General features: G+C 39.1%; 2 protein-coding genes across 2 annotated transcripts in view; one reads left to right on the forward strand and one right to left on the reverse strand.

Annotated features, from left to right (window-relative positions):
- Nucleotides 1-923: 923 nt before the first annotated feature.
- purab (purine-rich element binding protein Ab) lies at nucleotides 924-7,240 on the reverse strand. Its single transcript, XM_059516183.1, has one exon. It carries the CDS (start codon nucleotides 7,105-7,107, stop codon nucleotides 6,268-6,270), a length of 840 nt encoding a protein of 279 aa, XP_059372166.1. The 5' UTR covers nucleotides 7,108-7,240; the 3' UTR covers nucleotides 924-6,267.
- A 2,632-nt stretch (nucleotides 7,241-9,872) lies between these two features.
- nrg2b (neuregulin 2b) overlaps nucleotides 9,873-21,670 on the forward strand; it is a 69,687-nt gene continuing 57,889 nt past the window's right edge. The window contains exon 1 of the mRNA XM_059516184.1: nucleotides 9,873-11,607. Within this exon, the coding sequence (XP_059372167.1) occupies nucleotides 11,196-11,607 (412 nt within the window). The 5' untranslated portion in view covers nucleotides 9,873-11,195. The remainder of the gene's footprint in view (nucleotides 11,608-21,670) is intronic.

Here is a 21,670-nt window from a genome sequence, read left to right on the forward strand (position 1 = left end):
AAATTATAGTTTCGTAGCTTTCAGTATGTCTGTTAACACTGACATCATTTGAAAGCTAGATGCTAGAACAGATGCTAAACAAACTAAATTTAAATATTGAAATAAAGGTCCCACTTTTCATTACAATCACGTGGCCTTAACTACTATGTACTTACACTTAATCATTTGGTGCATTGAACTTATATTTTTAAAATACCCGCATGTAATTACATTTTATAATAAATTTTTATAATTAGATTTATAATTACACTGTTGACCCATCCCTTCCACCTTAACCCGCTCTTAAACCTACTCCTACCACTAAACCTGTCCCTAACTTTACCCGTATCCATTACCAGCAAGTGTTATGTAAAACAATAAGAACACAATAAGTACATTGTTCTTATTTTTTTTACTAGTCAACATTTGAAGTGGATCAAAAGAGTTTATCAAAACCGTCCTAGGACAACTTTGATGAAAGGTTTTAATCCCCTTCAAATGTTGACCAGTTTACCTAACAGTTAAGGCCATTTAATATAAAGTTGGACCAAAAAAATCATCCTGCACAGCCCAATCAAATGCTCTCTGTGAAAAAGCCCCTCCTGCCAATACAAACTAGCTCTGACTAGCAATATCATGTCTCTTGGTTCTCAACTGTGGCATGAACAATAGAAGAAAAAAAAAAGATTATTCTGTTATGCATGAAACTACCATTTCAATTGAAAACACGTGTTAAAGCAGGTTATGTTAAAGCAATTTGAGTTTCATGTCAGCATGTTCTGTACTAGCTTGATGCTTTTAATGGATAATTTACCCAAAAATGAAAAGTCGGTGGAGTCCAAACAACTTCGATGACAGAAATGTAATTTTTGGGTCAACCATTCTTCTAAAGCACCACTGAAAGTGGAAGTAAGAATTCAAAAACATGAAAAACAATCATTGCCAGGGAGGAATGGATGATTTATTGCAATTAGTCATTTTCAGACACAAAGGCTTTCCAACTCAAGAACATACGTACCTGTACAAAAACACACTTGTTACCAAGAAACGTAAATCTGAATCAAATTGTGAGAACACACAAACAGCCAAGGGAACAAACAGAGGATGGAGAAGAGGAGGAGGATGTTTGTTGCAATGATGAAGAGTAGAACACAATGGATTTCTAAGCCAATTTAAGCACCATATTCATGTTATAGGAAAGGCTCAAATGAATACCTTTAAATTTATGACTTAAGTTTAACATGGGTACACACATGAGAGTAATCACAGTATTTTTTTCATTAGACATTTTTAACCAACTAAAGAAAATAACAGTTGGTGCACTACTTAGTCATCATGCAATTTACTTCAGTAAACCTTCTGTAACACAGACAAAATAGACTTCAATATGTAGAAGATATTCATAGATTTCTGCCAAACAGCAATTGTCACAAAGCCTGGAAAGTAATTATAGAATCTTTGAATGTGAGGTCACCTATCAAAAATAATATGCTGATTTTTTTTATTTTCTTTATATATTTAAAGTGCAAGTATTTTATCCATTTGATTCAATGCTTTCTGTAAGTATAAAATACAAAGGAAAAAAACAGCAATATGGTTTTTCCTATATACATTTCCTATGCATATAGGAACACATATATAGGAATCATATACATATTTATGAATTTTTATATATCTATATATATGCTATCTTTTTTAATAAAGAGGAGCATCATATGTAACAAACCATATATACACACACATCACAGGTCATATATATATTTTTAAGTACAACATATTTGATAGGGAATAAAAAGGAAATGGTTGGTGGGATATGTGAATACCCTCCTTGTGCATTGACCCTTAATGCAGGACCCTTCTCAGACAGTCTGCTTAATATGCAAAACGCTCACAGTTACATGCCAAGCAGGTCAAAGCCTTGAGCTTGTGAGACCGAAGGAACGTGAAGTATGAGAACTAACCCAAGTTGGTGACTGGCCGTGGTTTAACAGGAAAGGGGATCGGATAATCGCGCGCACACACACCCCCACACCCACACACACACCCACACCCACACACACAAGCTTCATGAGATTAACACAAAGATCAAGTTAAAAGGTTGCACTTCGCTCTTCGTATTGGAAACTGCAGATACGTGAGGGCTTTAAGGTGTATGTGCAGCTTCATTAGTTAAGTTACGCTCATTAAGGACAGGTGACGTACGAATCAGCACCTGGAATTGGAGAAAAGACTGAAATTGCTCTTCCAATCTAGCATGGAGCCAGAGTACAGTCTAATTTTTGTACCCTCAACCTTTTGTGCATCAAACCAATACTGGTCTTTACTGATGGAGAGCTCGAACACTATTACATGAGAAAGTCTGGCTGTACGATGCCCCCCAGACAGGTCTGAGCCATTTAGTAGCCAACAGCACCTTAATGAGTGACTTAAAACATGTGCGTATTTGATCGAGGGTGCATTTTTTTTTCTCTAGAAAACACCTTTAAATGTGACTTCCAGTTTAAATTTCATACTGTGGCACACATCGAGCAGTTTTCGTAATCAGATCCGGGCAGTGATAGGAAAAAGATTTGCCGGTCTCAAGAGGAAAAGAAATATAACAGTGTACAAATAGACCTAAAATAGCCCCTACAAGAGAAGCATGCAATTTCAGATTCAGTCTTGAAGAGATGCAAGGATATCGAGCGAGACAAAGTGCGCATGTATGCTTTAACATTGTGCAGTGGTAAACAAGAGACTAAACGCTCCACAAGAATAATGCCAGCCTTGATCCCCTATAGACTTCCTCATGTGCTTAGCACAAAATGGGCCTTAAGCATGGGAGTATGTGGCTAGAAACCCCAAAACTGTCCATAGGCTGGTGGATTTAATACATATAAAGGTCTCGTTTTTACAAAACCCCACATAACCATGTATTTTTGACGTTTGGGTCTGACAGAAACAGGCTTTTCACTGCAACACTAGTGAGCTGGTCTTATGTCGAGAGAGGGTTTGAGGAAAAAAAAAGCCTTTATCTTTTTTCCTAACAACATTCATAAGATATATTTTATCAAATAAATAGTTATGAATACCTCTGACTGAAGCATTTGCATTTAACATTGGCTAAAATAAAAAAATACATATATATTACCTACTGAGTATTAAACTACTCCAACCACCGAGAAGCTTTCTAAGTGACTACTTTTAGGTCAATCAGGATTGCATTTGATTGGCGGAGAGCAGATTTGCCGCCATATACGCAGGTGATTTCAGATGGTCCCCGTTTGCGGTGACTGGTTTAGTTAGAAGAATAACTTTTCAAAAAGCTTAGTTTAATACGCAGAGACATGTTTCGATTAGAGTGAGCCTCCAGCGTACATTTTTTGTCGTTGCAGGGGACGAGAATCCACACACACAAAATGCCGACCTCACACAAGATTCATTCATCCCACAGAATCCGAACCCCCCCTCGGACCTCTAGAGGTAGCCATCAGTAATGCCTTTTCAAAAACATTGCATTATTGTCTTCTAGAGTAGTTTTTCTTTTAATGCTTTTGTAGCGTTTACATTCATAGTTCGAATCAGCTGTAAGATACGACTGGATTAACAAAAACAGAATGGCAAATGTTTAATTTGACTGATTTGAATGAATAGTTTGATTATTTTTTATATATATAGTTATCACACCATAATTCATTGATTCTGCAAGATTTCCAATCAGGCACTGAATAGAGTACCCATTAAAATTTTTTTTAAGGAATAGTTTTGCTTTGGGGGTCTGAAGGGGTCGTGAACCTGCGGCGGGACTGAATTTTGCGCAAAGCCGCCATTGGCACGCAGCCTACAATATATTGCACACTATACTAAAAAGTTAGCAATGTAATTTTAGTGAGAAAAGTAAAATCTCAAGGTGCGATGTGACAAAGTTGACAACAAATGAATTAAGCAACTGATAAGACCGGCAGAAGTAAATCCCACAAACGGGGATATTAGCACCATACAAAAAAAATCATACAGGCTACTGCCTCGGCCGTAAGTCTACTAATATAGGCCTACATTAGAATAATGCTGGGCTGTAGCAAGAAACATACGTACAGCCTTATCACGCGTTTTTTTTGTTTTTGTTTTTTACATTCAGCTGTTACTTTTTTTGTTTTTTTACACCGAGCACGAGGAGCAGACCTCCACCGCCTTTAGGTGACTACTGTTGCATTCGCGTCTTGCCAGAATTACCTACATTGACAAGCAAAAAAACTGTTTACGTCTTAATAGTTTTTTTTTTACAATTTGCAAAGGCTGGCATTAAGGACAAAACCATACATGGATCGATTCTGCCTTTGAGCACTGCCACGGAAAACCAAGTAATTCTGATACGACGTGAACGCAGCACGTCCATGTTTACGTCAGTGCTGTTTGATTACGACATCGTCGTTCTTTTTCCAGCAACGTGGAGGGCCAAGAGGCCGTGGGCCTCTTTCTTTAATTGCCTTGTCGAAGTCATCGAAGAAGCTCCACGAGTGGCAACTATGCCGTTGTGACCCCGAACGACAAAGAAAGACAAACAGCGATCGTAAAGAAAATGATCAGACACGTAAAGCATGTAAACGTGTGGAGAATATAAGGCACCAGAGTTGTTTTTTGACGTAGTAGAGGATGCTCCGCGCAGTTATTAATGCAACTCGCACTAGTGGACAGCTCCATTTTGAGTACCTGCCCCCCACCCACCCCGTCCCCAAAAACAAAATAAAGACAAATTCCCACAGAAAACGTGGGCAATTTCATAAGGATCTAAGTACATCTGATTCACAAAATCATAGTTTATATATCTAAGTTAGCACTTCAATGACACCGTCTGCCCAAATGTCAGAGGGCAATGGTGCAACAGGGTTCGTATTTAACAGGAACAAACGTCAACCGGTTGATTTAGCAATGTCTTCGCTGTGCGGCTACCGAAGCACACATTGCATGATGCGTGCAAACAAACAATCTCATTTGCTTTGTGTATAGATTTAAAAGGCAAACGAGTAAAGAATATATAGATTTTCTCAAATGCTTTTCAAGGTGCACTTGGTCATTTTTGGTATATGTGAGATATGAAGCTGCTTCTGCCATGATAACATGTATTTAGCAAATGAAAGTGACTAATAACATTGAGTTTATGTTGTTAATTGGCTGGTCACATGATCCCAACATGGCAACCCCTATGATGAAACCATCAAAAAACTGTTTAAATAATGGAAAAATGACCAAGTGCACTTTTTTAGTCGAACCAGAAGGGGTCACATCCATTCATATAAATTGGATAATCTAACAATAGTGCATGTTTAAATATTCACAGCACTCCTGCATAACTGTTCCTTCACTTCTAATGTTCGTTTTTCATGTTGAACCTTTGATTCAAACGTTTCCTAAATATTAGCTTTTGTGCTGAAGTCAAAAGTGAGCACTAATTATATATTTCTCCCTCTTTTTCAATTTGCACCTTTGGAAATAGTGTTACACTGCAAAAAAACTGGTCCATCTTGTTATCCAGTCAAATACACAGCATCTTTAAAATTATTTACTTCACAAACAGAACTGTAAGAGTGGGGTCAGTTGCTCCAGTAAGCAACAAGTCACAGTGACATCACTCACTTTGCATGCTCTCTTTAAAAACCCAATTCTGCATGCTGAATATCAGCAGCATTTTCACGTAATTTGTTCTTTTTTAATTAAGAAAGTACATTTTAAAATCTGCAAAACACATCAGGTCATCAGTTTTGACACACAAAGCGGCCACTTTCATGTAGGCAACATGATTGACAGGTGTCAGTGCTTAAGTGTTTCGAAAGCATATTGAATCGTTTTACAACTGACCCCACTCAGGTGTTTTTATATAAAGTGTAATTTTACCATTAACTAGGCATGTTCTTTTATTTCAGGTATTAACATTCTTTGCTGTGTCATGAGTGGTCTGAATAAAATTGTTCATTTTTTGATTTTTCTTAAACTAATAAAAAACTAACAGCATATTTGTATATTTGTACTGGAAAAACAAGTGGATTTTGCAGTGCACAAGAGCTTGGATGTGTCACACACGTGGGTAAAGAGGGATATACACACACTCCTGCACCATCCTGGACACGGTTCATAGATCATGTTGTCGATAGCAGCGTCTTACTGTTAAATGGTGGGTAAGTGGTTAAGTTCCGGCGATGAGTGAAGAGATGCAACTGTTTGAGTCTGTGAGGGTTGTGTGTGTGTAGATCGATTCCACATTACAGTAACGTCTGATTATCATGTCATTCGTTCTTTGCACTCATATATGCATTAGTCCTCGTCCCCTTCGTCCTCGTGCAGGCCCTCCGGTAGCATCTCGCGCGCCCTCCGCTCCCGGCTCCGCTCCTGGATCTTCTTCATCTCGTCCGCGTACTTGCAGAAGGTCGTGCCGAATTTGGACCACACTTTGCAGGGCACCGTGATGGAGTTGCGGTAGGTGGGCTTCACCTCGCTGACCCGCATGTAGACGCCGTACTTGTTTGAGCCTACGTCAAAGAAGAAGCGCTTGTTGTCCACCGTCAGCGACGTGCCCTCGGGCAGCTCCGCGGGGTCCTCGTCTACGCCGAAGTCGTCGATGAGTTTGGCCAGCGCGTCGCGGAACTCGATGAGTCCCTGTGCGGGTAGCGCGATGGTCTGGCCTTGCGAGGCTCCCAGGCCGGGCCCGCGGTTGACGGTCTGCCGGATCCGGAGAAACCGCCCCCTCTGGTTCTCCTTCAGATCCATGTAGTACTTCCGATTCTCCCGCACCAGGAACTCGCTCTTAAGCGCCCTCCGGGGCTCGTCCTGCACCGTGTCAGGGTTGCTGGGGCCCAGCTGGGCGTAGTGCTCGATGAAGTCTCCTAGATAGTCGCGGAACTCCACGGCGACGGACATGGAGAGAGTCAGGCGGCTCTTGTTTCCCCCGGCCCCGACCTCTGCTATCTTCAGAAAGCGGCCTTTGGCGTTCTGCTTGACGTCCAGATAGAAGCGTTTGTTCTGGATGTCCACCCGCTTCGAGGCGAGCTCCTCCGTGTCGTGCTGGAGACGCGACGCGGCGCCCGGGTGCATCGGTCCGGGGCCGGTGGCGAATCCACCGTGCTCACTTCCACTGTCTCTGTCTCTGTCCGCCATGATGCAGCTTCCCCGCTTACCTTCTCTCTCCGTCTCCCTCAACCCTGCTGCCAAAGCGGCTGCTGCCGAGCGACCCGCAACTCTCGCGAGATCTGCTGCCAGAGACGCTTCCGGAAGGAGGAGACGCAGCCTCTGCAACTAGCCTCAACTTGGAACAGATAAGCTGCAAAAAGTTGACAGTAAACAAAACATTTTTAGAGTTACAATAGTCTACATGACATTATACCACAAGTATATACAAGTATACCACTATTTGATTGTCTTAAAAGCAATTGAATGTTTAGAGTTAGCCTATGTAAAGGGTTTAAATGTAGGCTATTTCAACTTCTTTCGTGAAAAAAAGTAGCTTATTACATTTATGACTGTTTGATTTTGCAAGGAATAGTATTAAATAATTAAATTTTTACATGAAAATTGTCTATTTTCAAAGAGTCGGTAGAAACAGGTTTTGCGACATTCTGTAACCATTTGTGGATTCCGATGTATAAACCTAGTTGTCCTAAAATTGCCTTCTCATTTTTTTTTTTTTTTTTTTTGTAGTAGACTCCCAGTTGTTGAAGATTCATGTCATCAACATCTCCACTGACTTCTATATAAAGCCTACACAAACAGAATGGGTTCTTACATGCGTTGCACATCTTTTAGCTCATCTTGAAGTCTCCTGGTGGAGGAGCTCTATTTCTGCAGTCCGTAAGATTCTTCAGATCAGTAGTGTGTCGGTAAAAGTCACATCAGCGTTAAGATTGCGCATGAAGCAGTAAACTTCTTCTTTAGGTCATTTGGATCTTTTTATTGTTTTATTTTTTTTATTTTTTTATTTTTTTGTCAGTCTTTGGAAGTTTTTAGCCATTGTTTTTTCATTTGTTTGTTCATCATCATATGTAGATAATCTCTTATATTACCATGACTCGTGTGCATGAGTGTATGTGTGTGTGAAAGATTAAAAAATTACTAATTCACAGACAAGATGATAGGGCTTAGCAGTGGTAATGATATGGACTAATAGACACACATCTGTTTGCTGTTCAGCACCACGGACAGCGACAGCGCCGCGCCCACAGTGGAGACTGTCAACATGTGAAATTTTCCAGCTTTATTATGAATGAGTGAATGAATTCTGAGGTTGCTTCTCATTAAATGCTTTGAGGAAGCATAAAAGCATGAGTAGAAGTTATATACTCTCCATAAGCGTAATGGTGTTTCTACTGTACAAACGATATTTTCTATCGCCCTAAACCTAAAACCTACATTTAGTATGTTTTTAAGCCATTTGAAATACAGGGACATAGGCAGTATCCTCAAAACCACCTTTACTTTGTAATACCTCTGTCATACCCATAGAAATGTGTGTACCCAGTAAACCACCCAAACCAGTGCTACTGCTGTGCAAAAACCTTATACTACTAGCACCCCCCCCCCCCCCCCCCCCCCCCAAGAAAAAAAAAGAAAAGAAAAATGGTTTTAAGACAGTTATTTCTATCTTTTGCTGTAGTGTGTCAGGAGGAATTATCAGGTTACATTTCCAAACATTACTTTTGCCATTAATTGTAATAACCCAGTGAGGATTCATGAAGAATCAGAAAAAAACCATGGCAGACTACATCCAGAAGAACTGTGGAAATGTCTCCAAGATGCTTCAAGAGACTTACTTGCAAAGCTACCTGAACAACTATGCTCAAGTGCACTGGCAAGTTAAGTTAATTGATAAATAAAATCTATTCGTGACATTATTTTTGAAAGCTTCCTCACTTTACAGCATTTTGCAGGTAGTTTTCTTCAAGTGTCTTGGAGATGTTACCACAGTTCTTCTGGGATTAGCCTGTCTCTGTTTGTTCTGTTTCTTCACCTCATTTCAGACATACTGAATGATGGTGAGATCAGATTCTGTGTAGAGCACTGGCTGTTGTTACTAGTAGTGTGTGTTGAACAGTAGTAGTGTGTGTATGTGTGTGTGAGTGTGTGTGTGTGTGTGTGTGTGTGTGTGTGTGTATCCTTCATTTATTTGGCAACTGTGTAAATAATAAAGAGGTGATAATAAAGAGGTGATACAAAGGAACATTTTTTTAACATTCTAGTATAAAACAGGTCAACGCATTCTCAGAAATGTATTTTAATTCATGTTGGTTCTATACATTTTAAAATAATTTATATCACTTTATATAAATAGCAATGTTTTCAAACATATTTTACAAAGTTATATGATGAAGGTCCTCTATGTTGATTTTACCATTAACAACAATGCTCCTGCAAGTTGGTTATGCCACAGTTACTTTTAATTTGTCAGTCAAAAATGTTCAAATATTAATTAGATTCTTTCTTAAGCAAGATTGTATACAAATAATTTCTGATCATTTTCAGACATTTTTTTTTTTTCAGTTTTTGGTAAGTTATTTTGACTTTAATGAAAGGCACATTTTATTAAGCTCAAATAGAGTAATTTTATGGGTTTTAATGATTCAAAGATAACAAATGTTATTAATAAATCATAACCAATATTAATAATGTTATTGTAAATAAATATAATCGAAATTATATAAAAAATATAATTCAATATTTTTAACATTAATAAAGATTAATACCATTAAAAATGAAAACCGCGAAAATAAACGTTTTTTGAAAATAATAATAAAATTCGAAATCAAGTATTTCAGTAGGTTACTTTTTTATTTTATGATGGCCGTCATTAAGCAATGTTTCTGGCGCAAATGGTATAAACGTTTTTCAAAAATCCAACGTGAATATACAAAGATAACATTGAAAAAAACTTGGTGCTTGTGTTTTAAACTAGATTTTTGTCCTCTCAAACACTCCTTTTCGTCATTGACCCAGTAAAGCAAACTCGAAAACAATATCGACTCGAGTCTTAAGCGAGACAGGTGTTTGGGGATTTGTGACTGCAGATGTCGCCCTACAGCAGCCTCAGTACAGGACGGCAATGGCACATTCGTTCTCTCGCGACCCATTTACGCATGATGTAACCTTAATGTTCAAGTTAAAAACCCAGTCCAAACCGTGCACAAAATAACCCTCCGGACTGTGGCGAATCATTCGGCTCATTTAGTTTGACTTGTCAGGAAGGCGCAATAACCGTGCCCCTCCTCTCAATATAGAGCCCTGGGTACATGGCAAATACCCGCAGGACCTGTTGCCGGGGTAAATATGGCTGATAGGATGCTCGGTGGTGTGCTGTGTATCTTTCTTCTTGGCGCGTGGCGGATCGCTTTTTGGGGCAAAATGGTGAATGTGACCTAAATGCTGGTTGTTCTCGAGTAGAAAATCACGGCAAACGCACTTTTCACCAGGCTTCGATTGCATTTCCAGCTGCTTTTCGCAGCGTTAGTCATCGCGTCAGCGGTCTGCCGCGGTGGCCCGACTGCCGTTTCTCTATTAGTTGATGTCGCGCGGCGTATTAACACAATTTACGCACATTTAAGCCAGCAGGTTGACTGCTTTCGAGGGATCTCTTTCTACGGCTGGCTGGCTTGTCGGTCGGACGCTCCCGTGACATTAGTGCACATTTGCGCCAGAACTTCAAGCAGACGGCTGAGATCTGCTCACGTAAAAGCCGCTGAGCGGAGGGCGCGCGCTTGTTGCATCGCCCAGCCAAACAGCAGCGCGTCGTTTGCGCGGTGGAGCGCGTCTTCGGAGCTTTTTTGCATCTCCGCCGCTTTTGTGTGCACGAGCGAGGCGTCTTTCTGTCCGTCCGCGCTATGTTGATGATTGTGATGATGACATTGGCTGGATAGATAGCTAGCGAGAGACAGTGAGAGAGAGAGAGAGAGAGAGAGAGAGAGAGAGTGTGCGCGCGCGAGGAGCGTCTTGCAGCAAAGGAGCGTCATTTATGCATGCATGCTTATTGAGTTTGGGTATTGTGCTTTGAAGGAGAATGCAGCAGCCCAGCAGTGACCGGGGTTGATTCCGGTTCCTCAGCGGCTGGTGTTCCCCCGTCACCAAGTGCATGGGGAAAGCGGCACACGCAGATGGCATGGACACTTGCGCAAGCCCATTCGCACTCAGTCCCCCAGCACCTTCTGCCCCGAGAGCACTGCAGCAGCGCCGCCGGCCGCCCCTGAGCCACAGCAGACGGCATGAGGAGGCTTGATCCGGTGCATTTCTCCATGCTCGTCATCGGGGTCTCCTTCGCCTGCTACGCCCCGAGTTTGGATTCGCTGCAGGACCAGGCTTACCGATCGGCCGTGGTGATCGAAGGCGAGGTGAGCTCGCTTCCCGAGAACGTCTCCGTGGAGCCCTACAGTGTGAATGTCAAAGTGCTGGACGTGTGGCCGGTGAACAGCGGCGGGCTGGAGCGCGAGCAGCTCGTCACCGTCGGGGAATTCGGCTCCGAGGCTCCGTGCGTGGCGGTGGAGAAGCACCACAGATATATCTTTTTCATGGACCCTACGGAGGAGCCTTTAGTATTCAAAGCGTCGTTTGCTCCTCTGGACAGCACCGAGAAGACCCTCAAGAAAGATGTGGAGAGCATATTATGTGAAGACTGCGGTAAGTTTATTCACTGTGACTGTGGTGGCTGTGGCTTTTCATTGTTAACGAATAACTGCTCGTTCTCGGAGAGCATCACAACGTTGCGTTTTGCTCTAGAGGAGAACGGGAGATGGGTCGCTTGTGTTTGGGCGTCTCTGCAGTATTGTTCCAATCACCGTTATAAACATTTAGGTGTAGACCAGTACACACACACACACACACATACACACACACACACACACACACACACACACACACACACACACACACACACACACACACACACACACACACGCATACAGACCCAGAGGGGGTATTGACCACCACGTCTGTGGCAAGCCGCTTAAACATTTATTCCGTTAAAATAGCGATAATTAATTACTAATAGTGACTAATGAGTTCTTCACTTTCACCAGTTCAGTAGACGCAATAAAGACGTATGTGTTCTGATACATTGTAAAAATTATTATTATTATTATTATTAATTACATTTTTGGAGTATGTTTTACAAGAGAATATTATTTCAGTCTTTCTACTGTACAATTTCACATTTAATTGAATGTTACTTGCTGTTTCTTTGTAATTATTTGTAAAATTGTTTCAAAGTAAATGCCTTTTTTTTAGTGTAGTGACTAGTATCTATTCAATTCCAGCTTTGGATTTGATTTACACTGTCCCAGTGATGACAAATATTGTACCATAGTAATACAATTTACTATTATTTTGTATGAGGATCTGAGGTTTCAAGCATCTGCTCTTAACTAGTATGTATTCCAGTCGTCGCTATCCATATTCCAGTTTTGCAAATAACTATTCTTCTTTTATATCCCAATGTCCATTAGTCACTTCATAGTTACTTATTAGTAAGATTAAAAATGTTTTCTTTCAAAATTCTAATACGCTCTAATAAATCAGTACTACACTGTCAATAATAAATTATTAAATTGATTAATAAATAATAATAATAATAATAAAGCTTACCAGAGTCTCTATACTTCAGAATGTCACATTTTTATATGTGTTCCTTGCTTTTAAATTTACTATCAGTTTCTGAGTGAAAATAGTTTTAAAGCAAATCTTACACCACGCAGCATTTTTTCCCAGTGTCTAGTATTAGGAAAACTGTACTGTCTAATTATTTTTATAGTTAATTAGACCAAATGAATAGCTGCTACATTGGACCAGGAACAAGCAACGAATGGAATACATATTAGTTTAAAATTATTTGTTGGTATCTGAACCTCAGATCGCCACAGAAAACAGTAAAAAAAAAAAAAAAGTAACAATAGTAATTTGTCATTATTGAGATTAGTAGAACAGGAATAAGTACTATTATCAAATAAACAAATACAAATCCTATTAAATTAATTGTTTCTTATCACTATTCGAATAGGTAGGCTATTAGAATAGTTAGAAATAATACATAGAAACATACTAGTTAGAAACAAATGTTAAAACAGTTTGCCACGGCCATCAGCTTGATAAATTACCAATTATTCTGTACTCTCAGGCAATGGAGTTCGATCAATATGAAGCAATATACATGAGAGTCGCCCATGTTCATTCGAAACACGTGATTTCACATAATGCAGCATGATGTGCCATGATTCATGCAGGTCTCTAACCTTCTTATGATGTTGTAAGTGAATGTGTGAAGAGAAGCATCAGATGTCTCTTGGCCATTGGGGTAATGTGAAGTTTCGGGCCTCAGAATTGTGTGTAAATAATGCGGACGGCAGCATATCAGTTCGTTTTGGGTTGGCATCAGGAAACCACATGATGGGAAACTGGAAATCTCCTGGCTGTGGTTGGTTCAGGATCAGGTGGCAGCGGCAAGGCCCCTACAGAAAGGGATTCCCATTCAAATGTAGATAAGCTCTGGCTTCACAGTCCTTCTCTATTATAATCTGATATATTGCTAAATGTTTAATAGCCTGCAATGACATGTATGTGCTTTAATTTAAAATTACTTTTTATTTAATGATGCTTTCATTGTATTATATTTACATTTTATGAATTAGAAATGACCCTGATCTCAGTGTGCTTTAAGAACTGTTTGAAACAACAGCTGTGTTTCAGTGCAGAGATATATTTTATTTCTTCAAATTGCTTGCAACTTGTCTTGTAAATTGGTTAATGGTTTTCAAGTGACCTTCAGAGGAGGTGTGGTTCAAATTAAGGGTTTTGCATGGTACTTGATTGGTTGATTTGTTTGAGATATTAGCCTCATCATTTTTACTTTTTCATTGTGATTTCCAATCCAGTTGACATAAATGCACAAATGAGTTTTTGCTGGAATAACTCCATCATCCCGAGACAGAGCCTTAAGTGTTCTCTCTCTTTAATTCCTGTGTGTCTTTTCTTTTAGTCTGATGGCATATTATTGAATTAGTAATAATGTTACCCTAAAATTATATTACAAGGACTTTCTTTTTTTTCTGTTCTTTTTTTCTGTTTCTACAGACAGTCATGGTTTTAGGAAACACTGTATATCTGAGACACAGACAAAAATATGTGGTGCAGTTTATAATGCATTTAATGTATACATGCTCACTGTGCAAATTACCTCTTGCTAATATAATATAATATTATATAACATAATAACATTTAATGTAATTAATGTAATGCATATGCAAATATAAAAATACAAACAGGTTGCATATGGAAATACGTTTATTTAAAATAACATCTAAATATAAAATATTGTTTTATAATTTGAATAAAATTGCAGGTCTTATATTTACGTGTTTGTTTTTAGAATGATGAATGGTAGATATAAATATCAATTATGTGCTGAGAAAATGATATCCAAGCTGGTGAAATTGGCTCACTGTATGTGTCACTGAGCCGATATGAATGAGTTGACTTGTGAATTAATGGAAAATGGCTTTTGTTTACTCTAAAAAATTTGGGCAAAGGGAGATAGGAAAGAAGTGTCATGCAGAAATAGTGTATGTGAAGGAGGTCAGGTGATTTTAAGAGGATTTACTCAGTCAAATCTGAAAGCTTAATGCATACCTTTAGGAAAATGTGCAGCGCAAAAGTCTGTCAAATGGCGAGAGTTGCTGTTTGTTAGAAAGAAAATGAGAGCAGTCTTGATCCACAGAGACCGGTGCGCTCAGAAACACAATCCAGCTCTGAGACTGAAAGACATGGCAGACCGACAGACTACAGAGAAGGACAGACAGACAGGGTATGAGTGAACATCTAGCCCAGTGTGACTGATCTAAACGTGACTGATCAGAGTGACCATACCTTGAACTCTGCAGCAGAAAGTGAGAGAGAGACACACACACACACACACAGTCTGTAAGTTTGAATGTGCTTGCAGGAGAGGAAGAGGATTGAGAAAGTGTGTGTGTGTCAGTGCTGATGAGAGAAAGAGAGAGCGAGAGATCTAGAGCTCGTATGAATTATGCAGGCTGCAGTCTAGAGTGCAGAGTTTTAGCTGACCGTGTTCCTTTTTCTCTCATTTGCCTCTGATTTATATTTCACAGTAACTTCTCCATGTGCTCTTTCAAACACAGAGAGAACAGAAAGCCGAGGGCAGTCGAGTCGGCGTGTTCACGCAAGATAAAAAGCAGCCTGTATCAAAAGCACTCAGATACGAAATGGAAAATATTAATGAACGTATTGATTGCGCATTGTTTTAATATTCCATCGCAAACAGCGGCACGTTTATGCTCGCAACATTATTACTTTTTTCCTCACTGCAGTCTGTTAAACATTCCTGCACAGCCCCTGAAGCCATGAAGGGATGCAGAACATCAGAGGCGGTGTCACAGAAACAGCCCCACCTACTGGTCAGATTATGATAATGCAGGCAAATCTCCCACAGGGAGGAGAGCAGCCCCTTGGAAGCTGGTGCTTTCTAATCTGACGTGTAGATGCTGTATGAAGTTGTGTTAGAGGAGCAATGGAGCTTCATAAGAAGCTTAAAGAGACAGTGATGCCCTTTAAGCTGCAGAAGGACAGTTGAGGTTTACCCAGTCACTGAATTATTGAACAGCACTAAGTTTATCTTCAGTCCTTTGACACGTGCTCACAAACTTCCTTGGTAGTCCAGCGGCTTCAGTACATGGACACTAACTATGCAATCCGTCACATCAGTTCATTTTTGCTGATTGTACTTGATGGAGGAATGTAATTATGTCTGTGATGACTTCCTGTTTGGGTCATGTGGTACAGTGAGGTCCAAATGTATGTGGAAAAAGTTTTATTTATGACTTTGTATAAGATTTGTAACTACAAAATAATTGACCAACATTAGATCTTTAGTTAAATAAAAAACAACAGAAACAAAAATTAATTACTTTCTTCGTATTTTGTACATTGGTCTTTTGTTTTACTGCAGTAGTCTGAAAAATGCTATCTTTTGCATTCAATTTAAATGACATTGTTTATCTTTGCAAAATATCCATGTAATAATTTGGGTGAAAAGTTAAATAAAAAATTAACATCATTTGTTTTATATATTGTCGCTCTCTTGCATCATTGACAGATGTGCAAAAATGCTTATTTTACAGTTGATCATTTGCAATGGAAAATGCAGATATTTTTCTAATTAATATAAGCATTAAATAAAATAATTAACGTAGAGTTTGAGTGACAATAAACAAATACATTTTTATAAAAAATTAAAAACATATATTACAGTTATGCTTTAATGACACCAAGCTCTCAGACTTTTAGACCCCGCTGTACGCGCACAAGACATTCGCCCAGCGCTCTCCTACAGTCATTCACAGAAATCAGATGTATCTGTCACGAATGTAGCCGAGGCGCACGTGAAATGAAAATAAAAGTAATATATATTTTGTTCTATAGCCAGCGCTCTCCTGATATCACAAATCTGTGGGAAAGTAGGAGGGGAGATATTACTGAAACAGAGAAAGGGAGCGCGGGAGAGATGCTATTGCGGAAAAACGAGTGGAACAGGGGAGAAGGTAAGCAATGAGAGTGCTAGAAAGAGAAAACCAGATGCACTGAAGGGGGAGGGGGGCTGCACACCAGAGAAAAAGAGAAAGAGAGGGAGGAGGGAGCGTAAAAGAGAATAGCTTTCCCCTTTCTGCTCTGCCTGCGAGCATCTCATCAACTATTCATCACTTACTGTGCCCATCTCTCTCTCTTTCACTTTGCTCTCTCTCTCGCTCGCTCGCTCAGCCCTCATTCACGCTATCCTCAGCTCTGAGAGATGTGTCAGGAATGTCTAATTGAAATGAACTCATAGAAACACATTGACTCAGGTAAGCAGGTCGACTCAGCCGAGCTCATTTCTGAGACAATCACACTAGGGCCCCTTTCACACATGCTGCGTCTGTGTATTTATTACTGCTGCCATATTAACTAGGGATGGGTCATGATGCTCAGCTAGCCAATTAGTGAGTTTTTTAAATATTTTTAGCGCTTGTGTTTTAATAAGCATGCTGCGCTTTAGTTAGTTTACACTGCAAAACTTTTATCCATGCTTTTTTCAGGGTCTCAGTATTGTTTAGCTTTTCAGTAAAAACTATTACAACAACAAAAAAGCATTTTGTGATGGAATATTTTGGATGAATGAATCGAAAGTCTGGCTATACACTTAAATCACAGTATGGACTAGTGTCTTTGAATATTGAACATTGTATGAGGACATGGACATGTGACTCCAGAGCAGCTCTAGAGTCACTTCACCAGCATTTCACCATTTCATTTTAAACTATTGTAAGATAAACACAGAAATTCAAAGGTGTTCATGACAATCCCTCAGTATAAAACTGTGGTTTAACTTGAAGAAATGATGACAGAAATATATTATTATTGTACAGTACAGTGTATTTCAGACAATATTAATAATAAAAAAAATCTAACACCATTTTTATGGAATATCTTACACTTTTCGAGTTCAGGTAATAACCTTTAATTATACAGGGTTTCCACGTTTCGATTATTCGACAAGTCAATCAGACAATCCACTTACACTAGGGTTCGCATGCAAATGACGAAAATGCACTGGAAAATGCTTTACCTATGGTCCTTTGAAATATAGGCATAGAAAACAAAAACACAAATTTAGAAACAAAATGAACTGGTTTGCCACATTGCATGTGGGTCTCCTTTTGTGGGCGTTTTTGGCTCGAATAAAAGGTTGTTTACTAGATTTTTCCATTTGTTAGAGGTCTGAATATTGTAGTGGTGACAGACCTCCGTATTCAAGGGGTGATAGAGTTTCATTTAAATGTCTGTGCCATTAAACTGGATGTTTTAACTATAAATATGTAAACTTAATGATTATTTGGCACAACAGCAGCAGAACTGAAAGCCCTTTCTGCAAGGCATAGAAATGCAGTGTGACACATTGTAAAATGTTTTTGAGCTTGTATAGTTTTTGTGTTTGAGCTTGAGTGGATTTTTTGAGTAGTATTTTTCAGGCCTTAGTGATTCAGAAGATGTAAAACAGTTTGCATGAGTGTCTTTGCCGATCTTAAACTCAGGTAGTGTTAATATGCTGTGATGAGGTGCTCAAGTAGTGGAGGTGATGCTAATGTAAGCTCTTCTCGTTTGGCTCTGATAGACCTGCTGTGTCAACTTTTTTTTTTTTAATTAGCAGCTGGTTTTTCTCTGCGGGCTCCATTGGGATTCAGTGTGTTATGGAGTATAGATCCCATGTGTAAAGCACACTCTGTACCACATCTTACAGTACTGTACAAAAATGATTTCAGAATAAATGATACATCATAATTTAAAAATGTATATACAAAAGAATCATATTTCGAATATACGCTGTTCTTTTTAAAATTATTTTTGAACTATCCTAGAAAAAATGCATCACGGTTTTCAAAATTCTATATTAAGCACAACTTTCATTAATAATAATAAAAAATGTTTAAAACACAAAATTAGCATAATAGAATGATTTCTGAAGGATCATGTGACACTGAAGAGTGGAGTAATAATGCTGAAAATTCAGCTTTGCATCACAGAATTAAATTACATTTTAAAATATATTCAAATAGAAAATAGTCACTGTAAATTATAATAATATGTATTTCATAATAATACTTTTTACTGTATTTTTTTATCAAATAAATGCATCCTTTTCTTTGAAAAACATTTTAAAATATTTCCAACTGCAAACTTTTGAACATAAAATCTTGAATAGTTTCAGCATTTAGATATTATTTGACACATTGCTTTGCTTGTGTTTTTATTTACTTTATTTTTGTCACTGTTTCTTTCTTTTGTGTGTGTGTGTGTGTGTGTGTGTGTGTGTGTGTTTGTGAATTAGCTGTTATCAATTGGCAATAGGGTGATATTCACAAATATAGCCTGTACTTGGTCCCAGTCCCATTTCCCCATCATTTTACAACTTTCACTATTTAAAGCAACACAAAACAAGTTCAAAACACATTTACTGAATTTAAGTTTGGGTGAACTGAAACACCATCAACACCTAATTTGAGACAACTTTTTGACCACAGCATATAGAATAAAGTTCAACCTCACTTCTTTTTCTAATCTTTTATTATTTGCTAGTATTCCTGTAAAATGTATCGTGTTAACCAGCATTAAATTACTGCTGCAAAAAGCTGTTTTCACTGTCTGAATTTAGTTAATGTTGTTTTTGTATAAAAAATGAATGTAACACAGAAAGGGCCCTATCATACACCCGACGCAATGCGACGCAATGCGGAGCGCAAGTGTTTTTGCTAGTTTCAGTCCGGCGCCGTTCGCATTTTCCCGTCCAGCGCCACGTCGTTTAATTAGCAAATGCATTTGCGCCCATTTGTGCGCCCAAGGGTGTGCTGGTCTAAAAAAGAGGTGTGTTCAGGCGCATTGCTGGCTCATTGCTGGCTCATTGCTATTTTAAGGAGCTGAAAATAGACTGCGCCATAAACCATTTTTGTAGGCTAATTAAATATAAAAATGCCTACATGTCATAATGGATAGTCATCGCATGTATCAGAATTAGGCTATCTATTTGCTCGCACACGAGCAAGTCCATTTAATCTCGGAGATGCATTCTGTCTTTGTGCTTGCCAAATTCCGCCGTGTAAATAGCAAATTCGTCATGGCACGAGCGCAACTGGCTCTTAAAGGGAATGGAAGATGAGACTCTGATTGGTTTATTGCATGTTATGCCCAAACAACACCCATTACTCTTTAAAAGAATAGGGACAACCCGTTTAGACCATGCGCCGGGTGCGCCAAACGTTTTTCCGTCGTTAAAATAGCAAAAGTGGATTTGGACACACCCTGAGTGCACCTGCGTTGTGCGCTTTACACTTTGCGTTTAGATCGTTAAAATAGGGCCCTAAATCTTTGATACAGATACACACACATACATATTAAAGAGTGTTTTGCAGTGAGATAGAGGCCGCTCTGGCGTTTTCTACATGGTAAAACTTGAAATAGAAAGCTAGAGTGTGAATATATGGATGGATTTTGTAGCACTAATGAATGAGGTGTGTGTATATTTGGTGCATTCAAACTCGCAGTCACAAGGGCTCTTGAGCGAAATTGTGCTGCCGGTGATATCGAGTAGCAAACTCTTATTTCCTCCACCCTGGAGAGGTGGCAGGAGACACGGAGAGACCAGAAAGCTGTTCACTGTGCGATGTTGGTGTCAAAGGTTACTATTACACTCATTGTTCCTTTTAACTGTGGGACGGAAGAAGCCGCAGTACCAGCATCCACTGGAGAACGTTTTAGCTGCTCCTTTAATTGTTTAATCGTATAATTATTCTGTCTATGTCTCTCTTTCTTTCTTTCTCTCTCACAAGAGTGGTTACCATGGTGACAGCTGCGTGCTGCAGATATCACACTGATCTCACGCACAGATAGAGGTGTTTCTGTCTTAAAAATGAAATTGCAGTCTCATAATAATAATAATAAACAGGTTTAAACTATGATGATTATATATTTTTTGCTCGACTGTAATGATTAATTGCATTTATATATGTGTGTGCAAGTCAGGTCTGTGTTACGCCGTTTGATTTGAGTGCTTCAAATAGCGCGAGCTGAATAACAGCACTTGTTAAAGCAGACATGAGCGATCCATTCGTTTCTGGAGGGCAAAAAACCAAGTCGCGGGGGGAGGGGAGAGAAGTGTGTGAAATATGGGGTGAGAGAGTGTGTGATTGTATGAGAATGGAGGAGTAAGTGTGTGTGTGTGTGTGTGTGTGTGTGTGTGTGTGTGTGTGAGTGAGAAAGAGCAAGTCAGCTGACCTTCAGAGCACAACCCTTGATGGGAGGCTGGAGGAGATCAGACGATCTGATTGGTTGATGGTGTGTGTTCGGATCCAGCAGGGTTTGCAGTTCAAGTTTCATCATCCTACTATCAAATCACATGCAGCATCTCTCTGTCAACTTCCACTCAGGTTTAATTTAGTCTGCTTTATTGGCAAGAATTTGTATGGTCAAAGCATTTTTAGCTGCATCCAATTTGTGTAAAATAACAATAGTGCTAATAGAGTGAACAAATAATGCTAACAATTTCTTAATAAAAAATTTTCCAATCTGATTGACTAGTTTTATGCAACTTTAGGAAGTTGAAGTGGATCAGTTTACCTTGAAAATGTACAGGTTTACAAGTATAATCGCTTCTTTAGTAATCCCTTCCTACTAGTTCACTTCCTTAGTTTACTTCCTTCTCTGCCATAATTTACTCACCATCATGCTGTTCCAAACCTGTATGAGATTTTTTCATCTGTTGAACACAAAAGAAGATATTTTGAAGAATGTTGTGGTCTCAAGAATATTGGTAACTAAACAGTTGCTGTTAACTTAGTAATTGTCCATGATATGGAAGTCAGTGGCTTCCGTTAACTGTTTGGTTTCCAATATTCTTCAACATTTCATTTTTGTGCTCAACAGAAGAAAGAAACTCATGAGTAGGCTAAAAGAGTTGATGCTGAGAAAACCAAAGTTTTCCAGGTTAGTGGCCTTAAATCATCAGTACTCAGATAAACCTAAGAGTTTTCTGGTTAAACTATACACATGTGTAGTGCTCTCTCAAACACTGTAAGCAGAAGGACCTGTGCCGAAGAGTCATTTCAAGACTCTACAGTCAATGGGCATGTTCTGAATGGCACACTGCCAT

This window comes from Carassius carassius, chromosome 29, assembly GCF_963082965.1.
Source record: "Carassius carassius chromosome 29, fCarCar2.1, whole genome shotgun sequence".
NCBI classification, from domain to species: Eukaryota; Metazoa; Chordata; class Actinopteri; order Cypriniformes; family Cyprinidae; genus Carassius; species Carassius carassius.